Source organism: Xenopus tropicalis, chromosome 8 (genome assembly GCF_000004195.4).
Source record: "Xenopus tropicalis strain Nigerian chromosome 8, UCB_Xtro_10.0, whole genome shotgun sequence".
NCBI lineage: Eukaryota > Metazoa > Chordata > Amphibia > Anura > Pipidae > Xenopus > Xenopus tropicalis.
The window spans coordinates 68,895,663-68,917,280 of NC_030684.2; the positions used below are offsets into that span (position 1 = coordinate 68,895,663).

General features: G+C 38.3%; 1 protein-coding gene across 1 annotated transcript in view; it reads left to right on the forward strand.

Annotated features, from left to right (window-relative positions):
• Nucleotides 1-21,618, forward strand: part of adgrg4 (adhesion G protein-coupled receptor G4) — a 50,223-nt gene that overhangs the window by 13,499 nt on the left and 15,106 nt on the right. Inside the window, exons 4-15 of the mRNA XM_031892098.1 lie at nt 1,275-1,334; nt 5,964-7,436; nt 10,434-10,519; nt 11,699-11,757; nt 12,919-12,967; nt 13,764-13,795; nt 13,898-14,049; nt 14,305-14,437; nt 15,311-15,429; nt 17,802-18,006; nt 18,437-18,602; nt 21,237-21,368. Coding sequence (XP_031747958.1) covers nt 1,275-1,334; nt 5,964-7,436; nt 10,434-10,519; nt 11,699-11,757; nt 12,919-12,967; nt 13,764-13,795; nt 13,898-14,049; nt 14,305-14,437; nt 15,311-15,429; nt 17,802-18,006; nt 18,437-18,602; nt 21,237-21,368 — 2,666 coding nt within the window. The remainder of the gene's footprint in view (nt 1-1,274; nt 1,335-5,963; nt 7,437-10,433; nt 10,520-11,698; nt 11,758-12,918; nt 12,968-13,763; nt 13,796-13,897; nt 14,050-14,304; nt 14,438-15,310; nt 15,430-17,801; nt 18,007-18,436; nt 18,603-21,236; nt 21,369-21,618) is intronic.

The following is a 21,618-nucleotide window of genomic DNA, read 5'->3' on the forward strand; positions in this document are numbered from 1 at the left end:
TCTGTTTTGCTCTTTTTTTTTAATGATGCTTTTAACTCATTCCCCCTTACTTTCTTATTTACTGTATGTGTTTCCATTGAATGCCTACTGACCTACTAGCCTTTTGTGCACAAATGATCTAGTCTAGCTCTGGGGTTTAAAAGGTTAATCATGCAGTTCTAGTACAGATTGTTAGGCTCGTGCAGGGTGCAGGGAATGTAAACAGGTAGGGAGAAAAGGGCCATACATAAATATTTAAGTAAGGGGGAATAAGCTGAAAGCACTAAAAAAAAGCAGCACAGAGCAGTGTAGGAGAGCAGTTTTATAGTGCAGTGGAGAATCCTTATTGTATAGTCACATACCTGAACATGAAAGGAAGTGGCAGAACTGTGATAAGCAAGCTGTTAACTCTGGCCCTGATTGGCCATCTTGTATGTGCTGACAATAGTGCTGCTAGATTCTTCTTGTCAGTCAAGCTTTTAGGTTCCACCTTGTAAGCCCTGATTGACAAGCCCCAAGGGACCATAAGAGCATGTTGGATTCCCAAATGCTCACCTGTGTCCAATTTAGGCTGATGCCACACGTGGCGTTTTTACGCTGCGTATTTTCTAATTCTCTCGGCGGCTGAAAAACGCCTGATATCATCATCCATAGAAATAGCTTGAAAAGACGCGCAGCAAACCACACAAAGCAGAAATACGCTAGAAAACGCCTAAGCACGGATTTTTCAAGCGTTGGCTGAAATACGCCAGTACTTGCAAAGCAAGCTATTCCTATGGATACGCAAAGGCAGCTGCCAGACCTAGCGGAAATACGCGGCGTTTTTTGCTATTTCACACTATTAGCACCATGGCAACGGGATTTGCTTACGTCACCAGTACTAGGCTGAAAAACGCCATGTGTGGCTTGTGCGGCGTTTTTAGGCTGAGAAAAAACGCAGCGTAAAAACGCCACGTGTGGCATCAGCCTTATATAGAAAGAGGTCAAATTAAGAAAGAATGGTCTGAAGGACATGTTTTGATGAAAAATACAATTCTAATAAGACCTGAGAAATGACACTATCCCTTAAAGACGCATTTTTCCACACTGCACCTAAAGTTGTATGACTGCAACTGCACTTGCAGGATATATATATATAGCATGGACCACTCCATATGCAATAGGGATACTTGGATAACTGTCATGAGCAAAAAAAAAAAAAAATTCAATTCAACACTAGCTGTTAAAATTGAATGCTGGATGTGAGTCTATAAGGAAGAAAGTTTAGTTTACCTTGTCTTTGTTTCTTATTTTAGCAAACTCAGGGAATGAACGCACAACCACCGCAAGTACAACCCCTTGCCGGACTACTTTAGGTATGTAGTAGAAATCAATATGTTCTGACAGTATAAATACAAACACATTTACTTTCTGTGCTTGCAATTTGGTCACTCTTTCTGCTTTTCTGGCTTGTATCTACTTTCAGTCATAGTGAGGGAATACAGCACAGTACCGCAGGGGTCAGTCTTTGGACCTTTGCTTTTTAACTTGTTTATTAATGACCTGGAGGTGGGCATTGTAAGTACTGTGCTATTTTTGCTGATGATGATAAATTGTGCAAAACTATACGTTCGATGCAGGATTCTGCCATTTTGAAGAGTGATAAGTACATGGTTACACACTTTGGAAGAAATAATATAATATACTAAATGGTAGTGATTTGTGGGATCCCTAATTGTGAAGATGTAGATTTTTGTGGATAGTAAGTTGTGTCACTCAGTGGCTAATAAAGCAAATAAAGTATAGTCATGCTTAAAAAAGGGTGCTGAACATAATTCAGCCTCCAGTCCAGTCCAGTTTTGTGCTCCAGTCCTTAAAGGACATGTAAAGCCTACATTTGCCTACAATGTATATCAGTTGGGCACGTCTCCCCCACCCAAATGGCATCATTTGTACTGCATATACCCCCTCCGCTTGCCAGCACCATCACATTTTCCTAAAGCAAATAGCAGCTTTCACCTGGTGGCCATTTTTCCTCTGATACATAATCAGATACATTTAAATCTGCAAACAGCATACACACACAGACCCCTATTCAGCATACATTTCATCAAGAATACAGGCTCACACACGCAGAACTGTCTTTGATAAAAGTTTTGCTCTGTTTGAGCTGAGCTCAGGAGAAAAAAGTTGAAGCAGACAGCTGAGTTGAGTTTCTATGGGAACCAGCAATGCCATCTTTTCACTGGCTGCTAGACTGGAGGGCGTGTTTAGTAATCTGAGCTTAGAACAACTGAGCATGCCCACAAGCCAACAGCCAAAGCAAATTCCTGAGGGAGGGGGCCGAGTGGGTTACAGGAGGAGAAGGAAATCTAAGTGATTAAGGGGATGTTGCAGCCTTACTATTAACCTCTGGACAACCAGTGTGGCAGGTATTGAAAGATTTCAAAGATGCTGTTCACTGATTACATTTTTGTGTGTGGGGTTTACATGTCCTTTAAGAAGGAAGATTTAATCTATGAGGTTAGACTTTCAAGGTTTGGATTGTTTTCTTTGCCTTTTTATTTAAAACAATAGGCAGAACTGAATTTCAAAACAAATCAAATTTATTGTTTTAATTATAAGCATAGGTTATATTACATGTATACTGCCCATTGATTCCATATGATTGCTCTTCAGACTAATGGGGAGCAACTCCAACCATTTCAATGCCTATCCATGGAGACATTATTGGAATTACCAGAATTACTAGAAGTGTTCCTTACTAGAAGTATGATTACTATTTAGGAATATGATTACTCTTTACAAGTACATTAGAGCACATTTAAGACAGATTGCGGAGGTCTTTTCTCCATTAGAAAAGATCAAAGAACAACAGGTCATCCCTTTAGCAGCAGAGGTAGTTCTTCACTATAAGGGCAGCATGGCTGTGGATAGCCCTGCAAATATCAGTCAGGAAGGCCCATACACAGGCCAATAAGCTACTGACATAATCTGGAGGAGCAGAAAAGGAGAAAAGGATATTGACACTATTTCTGTCATTGATTGGAACATATCAGTATCAATGCTGTTGTTAATGCTACCCATCTGATAAATGTGATGTAAATCTAAAGATGCATGCCATACACTGCACTGTTTCAAGACAGCCATACAGATTGTTATTTGAACTCTTCCTAGGGTTGCTAATTTACATCTTAATTACTGGTGACTTATTCAGACTCTGTGCTGCAGGACTTGATAGTAATCATTTTAGCATCAGCAACAAGCATCTTTGCTAATCTGGACTTGTATATTCTCTGGCAAGTGCTGATACTGATACTGACACCAGCAAATGCAAAATGCAGTTTTAGATGCAAGTTCAGGTATAGGACCCGTTATCCAGAATGCTCGGGACCAAGGGTATTCCGGATAAGGGGTCTTTCTGTAATTTGGATCTCCATACTTTAAGTCTGCTAAAAAATCAATAAAACATTAATTAACCCCAATAGGAGTGTTTTGCATCCAATAAGGATTATTTATATCTTAGTTGGGATCAATTACAAGGTACTGGTTTATTATGACAGAGAAAAAGGAAATCAGTTTTAAAATTCTGAATTATTTTATTAAAATGGAGTCTATGGGAGACGGGCTTTCCGTAATTCGGAGTTTTCTGGATAATGGGTTTCCGGATAAGGGGTCAGATACCTGTACCTTACATGAATGGTGTGGATTTACTCTGTGGCAACACTTGCCTGACTAAAACTGTTGTTGGGCTTAATAAATGAGTCTTAAGTTCCAAGTTCTTTAATGTTTTCCATTGCTATTTTTCCACTGGGTGGCATGGTTTTACCATGGTCTATTGATGAGTTTTTAGTTTGACCATATTAACTTATATTAATGATCTGTGTAGGCTAACCCATCCCTAAATGGTTTATAAAAACATTAAAAATATAGTAGTTACATAGTTACATAGGGTTGAAAAAAGACCAGTGTCCATCAAGTTCAACCCATCCAAGTAAACCCAGCACACTTAACCCACACCTACCAATCTATACACTCACATACATAAACTATAAATACAACCACAAACTTAGATTCTACAAGTACAAATGCATTCTACAAAGTGCAAATTTAATAAATAAGCCACATTGTCTTTTTTGCCAAACAAAAACATAGTAAAAATGTTCATAGATGCCCATGCTCATATATTTTGATAAAAATAATTTTAATGTAAAAACACACAGATGTGGCCAAAGCTTTAAAGTTACTATATGACACACTAATGAAACATGATATATGCATACCTCTTCTAATGTGATGCAATTCTTAATGTTTGCCATTTAAGAACTTCTTGCAGAACATGATACATTTCAGTCAATGCGTTAATATTTTAGGCAAATAAAGTTAAATTTACATTTCAGCAGGATCAAAGAACAAGTTGTGATATTTTCTTGGCTCCTGCCTCCTGCATTTTGATACTTAGCATAGGATATGATTGCTGCACACTCATGGCAAGCTTTCAAATGTAGAGACGCTTGCTTGAGAAAGGTACTATGGTACCTAGTATTCAGTCTATACACCTATATATCACAGAATAGCTTTATAATATATTTTATAAGTTACATAACAGTTAAGTTACAACAGAAGGAGGGTTCTACCCTACAGAGCTTACAATCAAAGTATGAGAGTTATTTACTGATACAATGTGGGGGTAATAACAGTTCATAGTACCAGAGATTTTGTCTCATATGTGTCAAAAATGGGATCAGGTGGAACAGAAATTTAATGTTGTGGAGAAGCAAAGAGGTACAATTATAGGTGGCGTGGGGGCAGTAGGTCTGTGAAAAATGGAGGAGACATTCAAGAAACAAATAAACAAAGGGATAAACAGTGATATGAAATAAGAAGGTGACTAAAATATTTAGTGGTAATTGTTTTCTTATCAGACAAGGTCATGTAATTTTGCATTAGGCTATCTCCATACAAACAGCAGGCCAAACATTCAGAAAATGGTCCTGTACAGAAATCAGGGGCGAGCTAAGCTAGATGGGCACCCTAGGCAAAGTGCAATGTGCATGTGCATTGTTGTAGCGGGAGGGATGGCGCTTGCGTGGCAGGGGCAATAACAAGGGAGTGCGGACTAGGGGTAGGCAGTTCTTAGGTGTATACTGTCCCTTTAAGTTAAACACAATTCTTGTAATCAGTGAGGGAAGAGAGGATAAATTGCAGGCAAATAAAATGTTTGATAAAGATAATCGAAAAACCTGCACAAAGTTTATTACTATAAAGATCAATGTCATAATCCAATGATATACTGTATAGTATCAGCTTTGATATTTGTTTGCAGATATAACTTTATTATCTGTAACTACAACATGTACTTCCTAAATGCTAACAACATAGTGATAACCAGAACCAGACAGTACATCTCCTTCCAGAACATTCCCAACAAGTGGAACTATAACCACATGTATTGCCTGCATGTCTGGTGACAAATGGCATTTCTTCTGTACCCTCATCTGCAATTCATCCTTCCACATTAATGCCAAATAAATCACCTGTTGCAACCATTAAGCCATTCCCACATTTTACTATTCAAGTGTCACAGAAAATATGGAACAAACCATTCAGTAATAACAAATAGCACTAATCCTGCTTCTAATAAGAAAGCTACTCCAACACTTATGTTTCAGCAAATACAGCTAAACATCTTGGCATAATAATATATACAATGCCAATATATTCCTCAGAGATTATAGATCATTCTCCAGGCATTAAATAAATGTCTGGTTTAATTGCCTAGTTTATGTTACATTGTATCATATATTAAAATATTTTCTGTAAGAAGATTCTGCTCCTATAACTAAACAACAGTGGAAAGGCCACAGGCTGGATATTCCCATTGTAGAACATTTGTGGAATATACAGATAGTATAAAGATACAAATGAAAGCAAAACTCTAAACTATAATTCTAGTTTTTGAGTATTATCCTCAACAGACTCTTGTTTGTTACTTTTATGTTCAGATACACAAACAACAACCTTATCTCTAACTACAACCAAGCTATCGGAAATTACAACAACTTGGATTCCTGAGGCAAGCACAGAAGGGGCTGCACCTATTACAACAAGTACTTCTACTTCAGCAGCATCATCTAGGAGTGACTCTAACACAGCACCCCATAGTGAGAGCACTAGTACTACAGATCGGCCTGTCAGCACTAGTACTACCAGTATTCCCAAGAGCACTGACAGTCTCCCTGCCACTGCTTTCACTCCCAATATGCCTCTCAGTACTAGTGCTTACAATATGCACAGCAGAACTAGCAGTAGCTATACATCAGTTATTACTAGTGGTACTAGTTCTTTTGTCAGTACTTCTACTACCAGTATACCCACCAGCATTAGTAGTACAAACATGCCTCACAGTACTAGTGCTAACAATATGCCCACCAGCACTAGCTTTACATCCATTATTACTAGTGGTGCCAGTTCTTTAGTCAGTACTTCTACTACCAGTATACCCACTAGCATTAGTAGTACAAACATGCCTCACAGTTCTAGTGCTAACAATATGCCCACCAGCACTAGCTATACATCCATTATTACTAGTGGTTCCAGTTCTTCTACTACCAGTATACCCACCAGCATTAGTAATACAAACTTGCCTCACAGTACTAGTGCTAACAATATTCCCACCAGCACTAGCTATACATCCATTATTACTAGTGGTGCCAGTTCTTCTGTCAGTACTTCTACTACCAGTATACCCACCAGCATTAGTAATACAAACTTGCCTCACAGTACTAGTGCTAGCAATATTCCCACCAGCACTAGCTATACATCCATTATTACTAGTGGTGCCAGTTCTTCTGTCAGTACTTCTACTACCAGTATACCTACCAGCATTAGTAATACAAACTTGCCTCACAGTACTAGTGCTAGCAATATTCCCACCAGCACTAGCTATACATCCATTATTACTAGTGGTGCCAGTTCTTTTGTCAGTACTTCTGCTACCAGTATACCCACCAGCATTGGTAATACAAACATGCCTCACAGTACTAGTGCTAACAATATGCCCACCAGCACTAGCTATACATCCATTATTAGTAGCAGTGCCAGTTCCTCCCACAGTACTTTAAGTACTAGTACACTCACCAGAACTAGTAGTGCAAATATACCTGTAAGTACTAGTTCTAACAATATGCCCACCAGTGCAACTAATATCCCTAGTGTTATTATTACTACCAGTAAGTCCATCATTACTAGTGATACCAGTATGCCTATAAGTACCAGTGCAACCAGTACACCAATCAGTACTAGTGCTACCAACATAGTAAGCAGTAATAGCGTTACAAATACACTTAGAAGTACTCCTGCCACAACAACTGTTACAAGTCAAGATGTACAGTCTCTTCTGACAACACCTGCAAGACTCACTACAACTAAATCCAGTGATAAAACAACCATATCCATTGGATCCATGCCAACTACAGGTATATCATGAATGAATGTATGTATGTATTTTTTGTGTTATTATTTATGACTGACTTCTGCCAGTATTTGTCTTTATGTGAGCAATGAGCTAGAGTCCAGTTCCAAAACTAAATATAAATGGGCTCATGGTGGCTATTTTATAAATATGATAGTGTTGTAGCTCTTTAGTGATGAGTTGTTACAGAATTGCAGTCACTTACATTTTATATAAATAACATATCTTTATGATGAAAGAGGAATTTCCACTTATTAATCTATTAAAAAATCAGTATTTAAGTCTGATTTTTTCCCATAATAATGTGTCATGTGTAAGATGGCAACATATTGACACTGGAGAAATTACAGATAAAAGAAGGAAAAGAAATGTTGCCAGGAGTTAGTTTATTAGTGGGTATGATGCAGAGGCAAACACAAATGAGCATGGTGTTTCATCCTAGTGACAATAGCTGAAATAGACTACCACAAGAAGAGACAGGTTTATAAAAGTCATCAGTGTCACTCAGCCAATTCAGGGGCCCCGAAAACAAATATTTAGTACTGTATTGTATAGCACAGGGGGCCCCAAATGATATACTTAAATGGGACACCAGTAAAAGTATGCAAATCTAATGGCAGCCCTGGTCTGGAGTTTGAAGAAAAATCTAATACAATATTTCCAGTGAACATCAACAAAAAATGGTTTGCACAGGTTTGCCTTTAACTTTAACCATATCTTACCTCTATATAGAATAAAAGGCATAAATGTTGCCCAGGTATAATAACCCATGGGAACCAGTAAATGCAATTGGCTGATTGGTTGCAATAGGTGACTAGATCTGTAGAAAACTTTGCATTTTTTATTAAATAATACCTTAATTCTACAACACACTGGATACCAGAAATGGTAGTCAAACACAGTGCAAACCACTGGAAGTATAGGCAAGACAGACACAGAATACATTACTTATACTACCCCAGCAAATCCACAAGAGGCAACTGGTGCTACCCAGAAAAACCTCATCATCAGCAGGTTTTTAGCCCAAGAGGCTTTGGTGACAAGATCTTTGTAGATATATCCATCCAGATTAACCAGCTGAGCAGCTTACTGTCACAGCCAGTAGCCAAATAATACTATAAATGACCACCAAGGGGCCACAATAGAGTCTCAGAGGCTACTGGTCAAGTGTTAGAAGTAGGAATTAAAAAGGCAACCAACTGGGAAACAGGCATGACAGATGTTTGGAAGACATGAACACTCAGTGGAAGTATAACAGGATCAAAACAAGGTAGGCAGGGCAGAAGTTAGGCACCGGTAATTGGTACTGACACTAGTTTATCAGGTGAGAGTCCAGGCAAAGCTTCAAAGCTGGCAAAGTTCAGGCAGGTCAGACAACTAAGGTTCAATACCAGGATCAGGAGTGTCTGCCACAGGCAATGTGACTAGCAGGAAAGAAGACTGGCATTGTGAAACAGACTGGAATAGGTAGGCTTTAATACAGGGAAAGCCAATATCTCTAAAGCAGGGGTGCCCAGACTTTGTCACCCTGTGATCTACTCTTGCCACCTGGCCTCCGTCATGAGATCTACCACAGTTAAAATAGTGCAACATCTATCATTTGGGCAATCAGCAAGAAAACGTATCAATCGATATTTAACAAATATACACAGCAATATATAGATGCATTGTCAACTTAATGCCCACAAAACATTATTCAAGTGCCAACTTCAAGTTTAATGTGAAAGGATTGTAGTAGTTTTTACTTCCCTTATGGTCCTCTTTGTAGTCTGCACACAGAAACATATAAAGGGGGAATAAATATATACAGCAGCCTGGTAGGGACAATCTTCTATACTGGCATGAATCTACAAAGATGGATGGCTTGAGCAGCCACACTCGAAAGCTCCAGTATGCTGGGTGGAAAAAAGAGGTGTCAGGATGTCATCCCACTGCATTCCACCTCGAGGTGTACCAGAAACTTTAAAGTGGCAGACCGCAATCTACCTTTTGGGCACCCCTGCTCTAAAGTATACCAGGTGACGGTATCAAACAAAGGACAAAACAAGGGACAATTCCTTACATTTATGGCACTTACTGGGGAATATTTGCCAAAAGGTACTTTTTGTTATATTTGTATTTTACCACCACATCTTTTTACACTAGATGCATGCACTAGAATCTACTTGTGAGTGGGTATAGAGATGAATTCTCCCACCTTTATATCTCAGTATGAGGTAAAATAATGTTGTTTCCCTAACTCTGTAGTTTATGTGTTTTCAAGCCTATTAAGTAAGAATTCCATTAAACAGATGGGAAGAAGGAAGAATTGTGTTACTAAATAACCTCCCTCCCTTCCTGTAATGGTACTGTAGGTGTAATTAAAACTTATGCACCATGTGAATTCATAGTAACTGTACATTTTTCATTAAAAGAATGTGTAGAGAACATTTTCACTTACTGCTCTTTAAAGATGACATATTAAATAAATAGAAAACCCCTAACTTTGTAGGCAATTATGAATAATATATGGTGCTGGTTTCACTTTGGGCTAAGATTGAATACAGTCTATAAAAATGAGCTCCCTATAGATCCTCTCAGGTATCTGTCAGTGTTTCAAATGAAGGGTGGGCGTGTCCTAACAGCCCCTGCCAGAAGCACAGTAGGAATGGGAGAGCCAATCACAGCCTTGCACGCACACAAGCAAAGACAGGCTTCAGTTCCCTATCAAGTCAGCCTAGCTGCTGATTGGTTCCTATCCTATAGTGCGGTGTGCTGAGAGCCCCTGGCTCCCCTGCACATCCGGAGAATTCAGCCAACAGAAAGTGGAACAGATGGGCGGGACTAGTGGGTTTTGGTGGAATTTCTCAATAAATCAGTCCGAAGCACAACTTTTTTAAGCACAATCCTTCTATGTTTAGAGGAGTATAATTCACTGGTACATTCTTACTTTTTATATGATATGTCTCCTTTAATACCTTTAAAGACTGTTTCAATTTTGTCTATTTCTAATGTTTTCTAGTCACTTTCTATCTGGTCCTAATGAATATCTCAGTGTCAGATGGCAGTATAAATGAAGACTTGGCACTTGAACTCACAAAAAACCTGGTAAGAGTTTAGAATTTAAAAATTTGTCAGAACCAACACATATAACTACACATACTTTCTAATTGCCCACACATTCCTACAGTGGCACAGTACAGGTGCAGAGCACAGCATCAGCCACTGCAGGCTAGTGCTGTTATTATCTCCTTTCCTTTGGAAGTTGGTAAATACAGGGCCCTGTTCCTGTGTCCACTGCTGCTTCTTAATGGAATTGTGCACGGTGGCAGCTCCCTGACACCTGCATTGCTTAAAATGCTCCTATGCCCCACCTAGTGGTAGATATGATAACAGCAATAGTAAAATAGTAAAAATCCAAGTCCGGTTTACAAAAGTCATGAATCCTCCAGTTACAGTAAGTAGGAGAAACAATAGTTTATCTGAAAGCAGTTACATTGTGCAGTGCTTACCCTTTATGAAAGCTCAGGATTAGGCACATGACCTCAGATTGCTAGCTACACAACAATATTACAACAAACAAAAAATAAACTTTTAAATGGTAGAGTGAATTATTTGCAATGTACCCGGTGTAATTTAGTAATAAAAAGTACACTATAAGAATCATGACAGAATCTCTTAACTTGTGGCACAGAGGCAGCATTGTATTCATGGGGGCAGAGACCTGCTGCCTCTCTTATTTAGGCAAGAAGGCAGGGTACAAAATGACAAAAAAATTATGCATTGTGCCAAGTTAGTTGCACTTTGAACACTGCTTTCCCAGTTGTAAATAACGTATATGGGTTTGCACATTGTGCAGTTCACATAATTACACCTTTACCTGGTGAAATATTGAGTTATTTTTTATACCAAATATTCTAGGTAAGCGGTCATTTTCCAACTAAAGACTTACTAAATAATAACAAGTTACAGTTATGGGATCAATTATCCAGAATGTTTGGGACATGCAGTTTTCCAGATAAGGGATATTTCCATAATTTGGATCATCTTACCTTAAGTCTACTAAAAAATAATTTAAACATAAAATAAACCCAATAGGATTGTTTTGCCACCAATAAGGATTAAGTATATCTTATTTGGGATAAAGATTTTGTTTTATTATTACAGAGAAAAAATAAATCATTTTTAAAAATTTGAATTATTTGCTTATAATGAAGTCATGAGAGAGGACATACCTGTACTAATAACTAATCAATAAAAAGTATTCATTTTCCTATTTTCTCCCAGATTTATCATATTTTGGCGAGATCTGACTTTGCAATAGTTCAGATTATGGTGAATGAACAGTAAGTACATTTCTACAGGCCACAGCAATGTGTAATAATGTGTACTGCAAACCACTGTACTGAAAGATATACTGGGGCTGCTATACTAGGAAAGTTTAACTAGGAAATTTGCCTATAGTAACCAGTCACATGTGTGCTTTTCTTAAGCTGGCCATACACGCACCGATAATATCGTACGAAACATAGGCTGCTGATATCGGTCGACCAGCCGATCGGCCAGGTTTAAAGATTTTGAGCAAAATCTGCTGTCAGGGCTGAATCGGCAGGAGGTAGAAATCCTATTGTTTCTACCTCCTTATCTGCCGTTTCAGCCCTGAACGTTTAGTGGCTGATTGAATGATCTTTAGTGCGACCGATGGTCACACGAAAGATCCCAAATCGCCACGTGTGTGGCCACCTTAACTCTAATTGTTAACTGGGCTCTCTGGGTAATAGTATCTATGTTGGTAAAGTATTCCCATTCTCTTAATAGAGAGGGAATGTATTGTACTGCACTGATTTAGATTATTATTCTATATATTATTCTATATATAGCTCTGACATATTCCACTGCTTTACAGAGATTAAACATCATTCTTTCCCCAGTGCAGCTTACAATCTAGGGTCCTTATTCACATTCACACACAGTAGAGTCAATTGTATTAGGAGGTAATTAACCTGCTAGCAGGGCTGGAACTAGGGGTAGGCAGAAGAGGCACCTGCCTAGGGTGCAAGGCTGGGGGGGGTGCCAACCCCTGGTCAGCACTCCTTACCGCCCCCCGTCCTTTGTGTGCATGCATAGTGACAACCCCCACACACGTAGTCACTGTGCATGCGCGCGCTTCTTTGCTTGCGTTCATGCACATGTGGGGGGTGGAGGACACAGGGGCGAGGTGGCCAGCCGGGTTGCTTAGGGTTTGGCCTGCCACTGCCTACCAGTATGTTTTGGGAGTATGGGAGGAAACTGGAATATGTGGAGGAAACCCACGCAGACACAAGGAGAAAATCAAAACTGCTTGCAGATAGTGCCCTAGCTGGAACTACACCTGGGATCCCAGCACTGCAAGGCAGTAGAGCTAACCATTGCACCACTGTGCTACTTAATTAAGATTTATTTTTTTTAATAAAGCAACATGTTTTAAGGCATTTTTAAGACAGGCTCAAATCTTTCTTCTGCCACAGAGTTTGCTGCAGTAATGAACCTCAGAAAGAACAACGTGCCAAAAGAAAGGTAACTATCAGTCACTGCAATGTGAACTTCACAAAGGGGAAATACCGGTAAGTACCCTGTTGTGTATATTACCATGGAAAGGTCCTTTGAAAAGAGACAAACAAGCAAAAAACAAATAGGTAACTAATGTAGTTCCTTCAAATTTCTCAACATTCCTGATAAATATGTGTTATATTGTTTCCCTATTTCTTTTAGTACAGGGTCTTTAGGCAGCTAAATCTATTCACAGATGACAGCGTGCAAATGACATGCAAGTTAGGTTCAGTGCACTGCATTGGGCAATGTAAATGACCCCTAAGATTTCATACTAATCACTTACACACAGTCTGCCCCTCCTGAGTACCACACTACTGAATGTAGGCAGTGTTAATGAGAGAACTGAAGGTGTTTGTGCTTCATTGTGGGGGTAGGGTGCTTAGTGTGAAAAACATGGTGGAATCTGTCTATACTTTGTAACTTGCTCTGCAAGAACTTGGGGCCCTTGAAATATATTGTACACAGTCAGGCTGCCATACACACATCATTGTCATGCTATTAGAATGTGATGCAGACATATGTAAAGAGGCATTTTAAGGATGTTGCAGGCAATGTTACTGGGTAGTTGCCATGTTTTATTGATTTACTAATAAACATTTCCATTTTGCAAATTCTTAAGAAAGGCAACTACTTTTTTTAAAGGGCTAAAACTTCAGTCTTGAAGGGTGATACAGTTTAACTTTTCCATAAATATGTCTGAAAATTATTTATCATATGAAACAGTATTTTTAACACTGTTGTTTATTGCTTATTTTGACAGAGGAGTGTAATAAGAGACACCACAGATTTCATGTGAGTACTAGAATGGATGCAATACTGGACCATTTGATTATGGTTTATTTAAGATACGAGAATGTCCTGTACCCTGGTAATAAGAATATGCTTGTGTTGCAGATTTGAGTCAAAACTGGCCATACAAGCAACTTCATCTGACACCCCTGATACTCTGACCAAGAACTTGACAAATCTCTTTGAGAATTTTCATTACACCGATACACAGTTGCAAAAGAATCTCTCTGTAATATCTGTGAGAGTGCAACATTTAGGTAATTATTTTCTTGCTTTTCTCTTTGCCCTATAAATACAGGACATTCTTATTTATTTTCCAATTATTTCCTAACAGAAAGTGTTAATGGCATATCGTTTTCTTCTATAATCCCAGTATTATACACCATGCTCCTTTGATAGACATGATAGAATGTAAATATGACAGATATATGATTTAAATGGCACTTTATTTGAGTACCTGCATTGATCAAGCGGGACTATCATGGCACGAACTACAGATCTACCTTTTGTAGTTCTAGGACAATGTCCTCAAGAGATTACTAATTCCAGTGAGAAAGGAACATATACATGGATGGAAAAAGATCCAACAGAAACAGCAACAGTTCAATGCCAAAAAAACCCTGAGGAAGTTGCTACCAGATATTGGTAAGACAAAAACTTACAAAGCTAACCCAATATATATACATAGAGATTATAGGTCAAAAGACATGTAAAAGTAAAATGTAAGAATGATATTAGAAAAAGTAACAATGTCATTCTTATTTGCCTTTACTTAAATGGGAAATATCTTATTTATTACTAGATTTTAGCTAATTTATTTCTCTTAAATAGTTAGGAAAGAAAGAGTGTGTAGCTTAATAAAATAACATTCCCTTGATGCATATTTGCATTTATTACTACTATGTAATATATATTATATATATATATATATATTCCTCAGTGCTTTATGAAGATTATACAGTAATCTCTGCTCCAGCGGAGTTTATGTTTCAGGCTTACAATACCACAAACTCAAGTGAGGTCTCATTGTTGCCCTTAAAAGGAACAGTTCAGTGTAAAAATGGAACTGGGTAAAATATATACAGAGTGCACAAAATAAAAAATGTTTTCAAGATAGTTAGGTAAAAATGTAATCTATAAGGGCTGGAGTGGGCAGATGTCTAACATAATGGCCAGAACTCTACTCCCTCCTTTACAGCTCTCTAAGCTGTTAGCAGTCAGTAACCAATCAGTGACTTGAGGTGGGGGGGCAAAAGGGACATAACTGTTCAGTTAGTTTGCATTTGAATCTGACCTGTGTCCCATGTGGCCCCCCCTAAAGTCACTGACTAACTAGCAGGTTAGAGAGCTGAAAGCAGGAAGTAGAGTTCTGGCCATTATGTTAGACATCTGTCCAATCTAGCCGATGTTTAATTTTTTAAAATTTTTCTCTTTTTCCTATTGACAGTCAATATAGATGAAGTGTTTAATACTTGCTTAAGTTCTAAAACAAGTATGAATTTTTCTTTATCTTTATAGCAATATTGACATCACTACTGAACGCCCCAAGTGGGAAAGTCCATATCTGGAAAGATGCTTGCCTGTCCAGACTTTTCCAGACACTATAAAAGAGCTTCAAAATGTTGTTGTAACCTTAGGTAACATTTATTAAACTTCTAAATATACTAATATGCTAAATATATTGGTTATTATTTAGCATAGATAAATTGCGGGTACATCTATTTTTTGTTTTTAATATAAAGATATAGTTCCTACACTAAGGCCACAAATGCTAATAGGCACAGCAGCATAACCCTATCATATATTACTCTAAAGTAGAGCTAGTGTTTCTGGTGTCAGAAACTGATTTGGCCCTATGGGAACGATTCAGGTAAACCATTTGGGCCATGGTGTAACAAAGGTATATGCAGTGATGCAACTATACAGAACTGCTTTCTCTATAACCTTAGCGAAACCCCCCCTCTCCCCTCCTATCTGAGAGTAAGTGGGTTTTTATAAAAAGATTAACTAGGACTCCTGGAGCTTACATTGCATTGTAGTTTCTCAGTGACCAATATTTAATGCTGTAGCTATGGAATTCCTTATTTGCAATCTGACGGCAGAACTCTGCTCACTGCAGCACCTTTGGATTACATGGCTACATTAAGAGTGAGTGACTTCCTTTTACATTTACAGTTTCACATGACAATGGAAACAAAGGGGAAAGTTGTGCTGACCACTTTAAACCATTACGCAGGGGTGCAATGAGGCTGTGACCACAAAATCCTCTGCACTAACCCATAATCAATATATATTAAGACTTTCTGTTCATTAAGCTACTAAAAATGTCCCCTCCTTTAAACAAAACAAGGATTTTTGGTCCCTATATTTAAAGGAGAAGGAAAGGCTAATAAAGAGTTAATCTCAAGCTGCAGGCATACCTTCAGTTCCCTTAATAGTGCCCTTAAGTCTCCCCCAATTTCTCCTGTTCAGATGATCAGAAGCCTCATAGGAAAAAAACATGCTGAGCTCTGTAAAGAAAGTTCCTATAATGCCTCGCTCCAAGACCAAGACCGGTGTACATGCTCAGTTTGTAAGACTGTATGAGGAAGCTTCCTGCTGATTGGCTCAGATCCACATTCCTATGGGGGGGGGGAGTTCTCAGCATTCTTGAGGGAGGAGAGGGGAGAGAGCTGAGTGTCTCTGGCACAGGAAAACAAAGAGACAACAAATCCTGTTTCTTTTGACAGAGAAGTCAGTGCAGCGTTTCTGTGAGTGCTTATGGCTGTATTTACATAGACCTTTCTGATAAAGCTTACTTAGTTTTTACCTTTCTTTCTCCTTTAAGCTTGCCAACAATGACAAATGTATTCCCAGTCTGGCATGTCCGACACTCACTTTCATCTGATTCATTAAGAATGATTTGGCTTCATTATACATTTTACACAGGGACTGAGTTTTACCTGCCATTTGCTGGCTCTCAAGTTTAAAATCCTTTTTATTGGCTCCACTGGGAACACCTGACTGTAGCTGGGAATGATGGGAGCTACAACATGGAACTGACCACTGCTCCTGTATAAACTATATCAAAAAAGGGGACGCTGAGCACACCATTAAATTTTAAATCATTAGGTGGAATGAGGCTGTGACCACAACATTTTTTTACAGACAAAAGAGGGCCTTCGCACTCGCCCATAATCAATATATATAGGACATTAAGACATTTTGTGCATTAAGACTAAGAAATGCCCTCCCCTTTAAACAAAACAGGGAATGTTTGTCTATATATTGTCAGTACCACATGACAATTGCGGCACTTTTATTACATATTACATCATGCAAATATTTGTAATATGTGGAGTAATTTGCATTTATAAGCCCCAAAGCTGTTGTTTTAGACACCCATCTATTTCCTAACTATTGGGTAAATTACCTCTTTTTTACACATACATTAAAGCTATTTATCAGTCAGGACTCCCAATAATTACCCTAACAGCAACCGCTGGGTCTGCTGGCTGTATTAGGCTGAAGTCCCATAGAGAGATCTAGTTGCCTGTGCTAGATCTCTGCTACCTCTGGCAACCAATCTCTCCGGAAATGCCTTTCCACTGGAAACAATACGAATCGGTGGTGGAAAGACCTACGCATCGATTTGGTTTTCTGAATTCACACAAAGTTACCTGCAGGAGGAAACCGCGCAAATTCGTGATGCATAGGCCTTTCCACCACCGATTCATATTGTTGTAGCAGAGATCCATTTGGGGGCGACTAAATCTCCCCATGGGATATCAGTCTTAATAATCCCTACACACCTCCAAAATTACTACAGCCTAGCACAAAACCATTAACTTATATTAAAAATGCACCATAGGCATCCTGTTTTCTACAAAGAATAGAGCAAGGCAGACAATTACAACTAAGCAGATATTGTGTGGATATGAATAAAAAGGCAGAAAACCCTAAACCCTAACAAATCATTAGAATTAAAGAGAAATTATTTCAGGTAAATTCGTTTTTCTTTTTCTTTTAGAAAATGCCCCCATTTTGGCCAAGCACGTTTTAAATCTAATCAAGGACTTTGACATTTTAACAAAAGATGAGACAGAAATCATTCTCACCAAAATAACTGAAATTGTTGGCGTGGGAGGTGTCGATCTGCCTAGGGCACAGACAATTTTAGGCATTCTTAACAACATCATAATAAAGGGAGAGGAACTGTGGCCTTTTACCAACAGGTAAGTTTAATAAACATGTGCCATATATATGTATATATGTGTATATATGTGTATATATATATATATATATATATATATATATACTGTATATATATTTAATGTCTGATGCACCACATAATCTCAAATGTGTATTAACAGTAATTACCATTAATGTTGTAGTGTTGTAATAAAAATAAGAATAATAAAAAGTGTATAAATTAGAAATGTATTAAATGAATATACTTTAGAAAGGGAAATGGATGATTGTACCACTGCTGGTACTGAAGATGGTTTTAACTGGTTCCAATGTACTTTTGGTCAGAATCAATTTTCCCCACCTCTGAGGCAAACACTTCAGAAGGGTTTTTCTACCAACCAGAAGTAAGTCGGGACTTGCTTGGCCAAGCTACTGTTTCCCCTATTTATATATTTTTTCCCCTCTCGCTAAAAGGATTTTAAACCTCACAGAGGAAATTGGATACAAAATGGATTATTCTGGCATGGCTGCAAATGTCAGTGAAGAAAATATGGCTCTTTCTGTGTCAAATGTTGAATTCCACACTTTTGAAGAAATCTATTTTACAGTTAAAACATATGAGGAAGGAAAATATCCTGAGGTATGGATGCTTTCTTTTATATATATTCCCATTGTGCAACCATGTGCTTTACATTGTCATAGGCTAGGACTCTGCAGTGATTTTGCTTTATGCCTTGTGAATATTATGCTTATACAGGTATAGGACCCGTTATCCAGAATGCTCGGGACCAAGGGTATTCCAGATAAGGGGTCTTTCTGTAATTTGGATCTTCATACCTTAACTCTACAAAAAAATCAATAACACATTAATTAAACCCAATTGTTTTGCCTCCAATAAGGATTAATTATATCTTAGCTGGGATGAAATACAAGGTACTGTTTTATTATTACAGAGAAAAAAGAAATCAAATTTAAAAACCTGAATTATTTGATTAAAATGGAGTCTATGGGAGACAGGCTTTCTGTAATTCGGAGCATTCTGGATATCAGGTTTCTGGATAATGGATCCCTTACCTGTATTAATATAGTGAATTGGATAATGTAGAAATGTCTGAAATGTTTGCATGGCTTACAGTTGTAAACCAGGCTGGTTACCATTGGCCTATTTAAAAATGCTTTGAGGGTTTGTTATTTCAATGGCAAAACATCAAAATTACAATACTCTTATATTACAAGACTCATACTAGCCTTAAAGGGGATATCCAACAAAAATCCATTAAGACATTTTCTAAACATAATCAACTAAAAATGCTTTATTGTTTGTGAAATAATCAACTAACTCATTAGTATCCCCCTCTCAGCCATCTGTCTCTCTACATGCAGCTTTCTGTGGGAGTCATTTATTTTTACAGTTATCTCTAATACATTGTCCAGGCAAATGGAGCACAGGCCAATAATGTATTAGAGCTATCAATCAGTCTCTGACTCCATCGCCTGCATGTAGAGAGACAGATTGCTGAGAAGGGAATACATATAATTAATGTAGGGTAATAATTATTACTGAATAGCTCCTAATTTGTAATTGATTATGTTTAGAAAGTTTCCAGGAGATAAACTTAATATAGATTTAGATAACTGATTGTTCCCCTTTAATGAAAGCAAATGTTATTCTATGCAACTTTCCAGTGAACATTAATTTAAAATGCCATGTTTTTAAAGTAATGCATAAATGTAACTGCTATTGAAAGTAGTATCTGTCTGGCTGTTTATATTATCTGCCCTTCTAGTTCTGACTAGAGATGTAGCGAACTGTTCGCCGGCGAACTAATTCGCGCGAACGTCGGGTGTTCGCAAGTCCGCAAATTCGCGAACTTTTCGTGATGTTCGCAATTTGGGTTCGCCGGCACCGAAAAAATCGCAAAACTTACGATAACGGTACGAATGCTCCGAAAAAGTCGCAAAACTTACGATAATGGTACGAATGCTCCGAAAAAGTCGCAAAACTTACGATAACGTTACGAAAGCTCCGAAAAAGTCGCAAAACTTACAATAACGTTACGAAAGCTCCGAAAAAGTCGCAAAACTTACGATAACGGTACGAATGCTCCGAAAAAGTCGCAAAACTTACGATAACGTTACGAAAGCTCCGAAAAAGTCGCAAAACTTACGATAACGGTACGAATGCTCCGAAAAAGTCGCGAAACTTACGATAACGGTACGAATGCTCCGAAAAAGTCGCAAAACTTACGATAACGTTACGAAAGATCCGAAAAAGTCGCAAAACTTACGATAACGGTACGAAAGCTCCGAAAAAGTCGCAAAACTTACGATAACTTTACGAAAGCGCCGGAAAATACGAAAAAGTCGCAAAATTACCGATCATTTCGAAAAACGGCGTGTGTCAATTTTTCAGAGGTTTTTGCCCTTGATCCCCCTCCTGCATGCCACTGTCCAGGTCGTGGCACCCTTTAAACAACTTTAAAATCACTTTTCTGGGCAGAAATGGGTTTTCTAGGTTTTAAAGTTCGCCTTCCCATTGAAGTCTATGGGGTTCGCAAAGTTCGCGAATATTCGCAATTTTCGGCGGAAGTTCGCAAACAGGTTCGCGAACTTTTTTTTTGAGGTTCGCTACATCCCTAGTTCTGACTCATAAAGCAATGGAGTAGAAGCCAGCTGATTAAAAAACAGGAGGAGAACTTACTTCTGCCATATTGGCAAGCAATAATATTCTGCCTTAGACTGGCTAACAAATATAGCACCCTATATAAAATCATGCTTAGAATCTGTTACACCCAGTCATACCTGGGTGGCCACCCCAGTTGTGAATATTTAGAAGATATGCACCATTTCATTACAGCATTCTATTAGACCAATTTGCCAGAGATCAGTTTCATGAAGGTGCCTTGCAAAATCCCTGTGGAATCAGCTTGTCTTTGTCTGTTCTTTCACCTAAAGCGGCATCTTTTTTGCTGTGGTCAGTCATACTGCTACTGCCCAATGCAGTAAGGGACCGGAAAGGTTTGGAACCAGATACTGTATGTGTTCAGACATAGTATGGTCTGGGCTTTCAGAGGTCAACTGAGACTAAACAGAGACTAAAGTCAGGGTAGGGATCAGCAGAAGCATACTCGAGCATAGCAAAGTAAAGCAAATCTTGTGGCAAAATGCAAGCAAGAAAAGCAGCCAGCAATAGACATGAGGGCTTGTTTAGATATGTGTTAATAATCTCTTACTGTGAATGTTATAGTAATGCTGTATGATACTTTCCATGCAGATAACCCTACAGAAAGTACCAGCAGACAAGGCTGTGGCTTACATATATTTGCCTCAGGAAATAAAAAACCATGTTAATGTTGCAACATCTAAAGTACAGTTTAACTTCTTTGGTAAAACATCACTTTTTAAGGTATGCACTTGTTTTAACATTTACGTCGCGTCACAACTCTAGTGATAAAAACAACATCAATTATGACTTTTTATAAAATTATTTAATGTACATATTTGCTTTTGGCTATTTCTGTTCTCCCTGCTTATAACCTGCTTATTTTAGACACTTCCACTACTTATCTGGTTCAGTGTTTCCTTCCTAGCTGTGCCTGGGTCTGATTAGCAGTTAATATAAGAGACGTTATTAAGCAGCAGAGCAGAAAAACAAA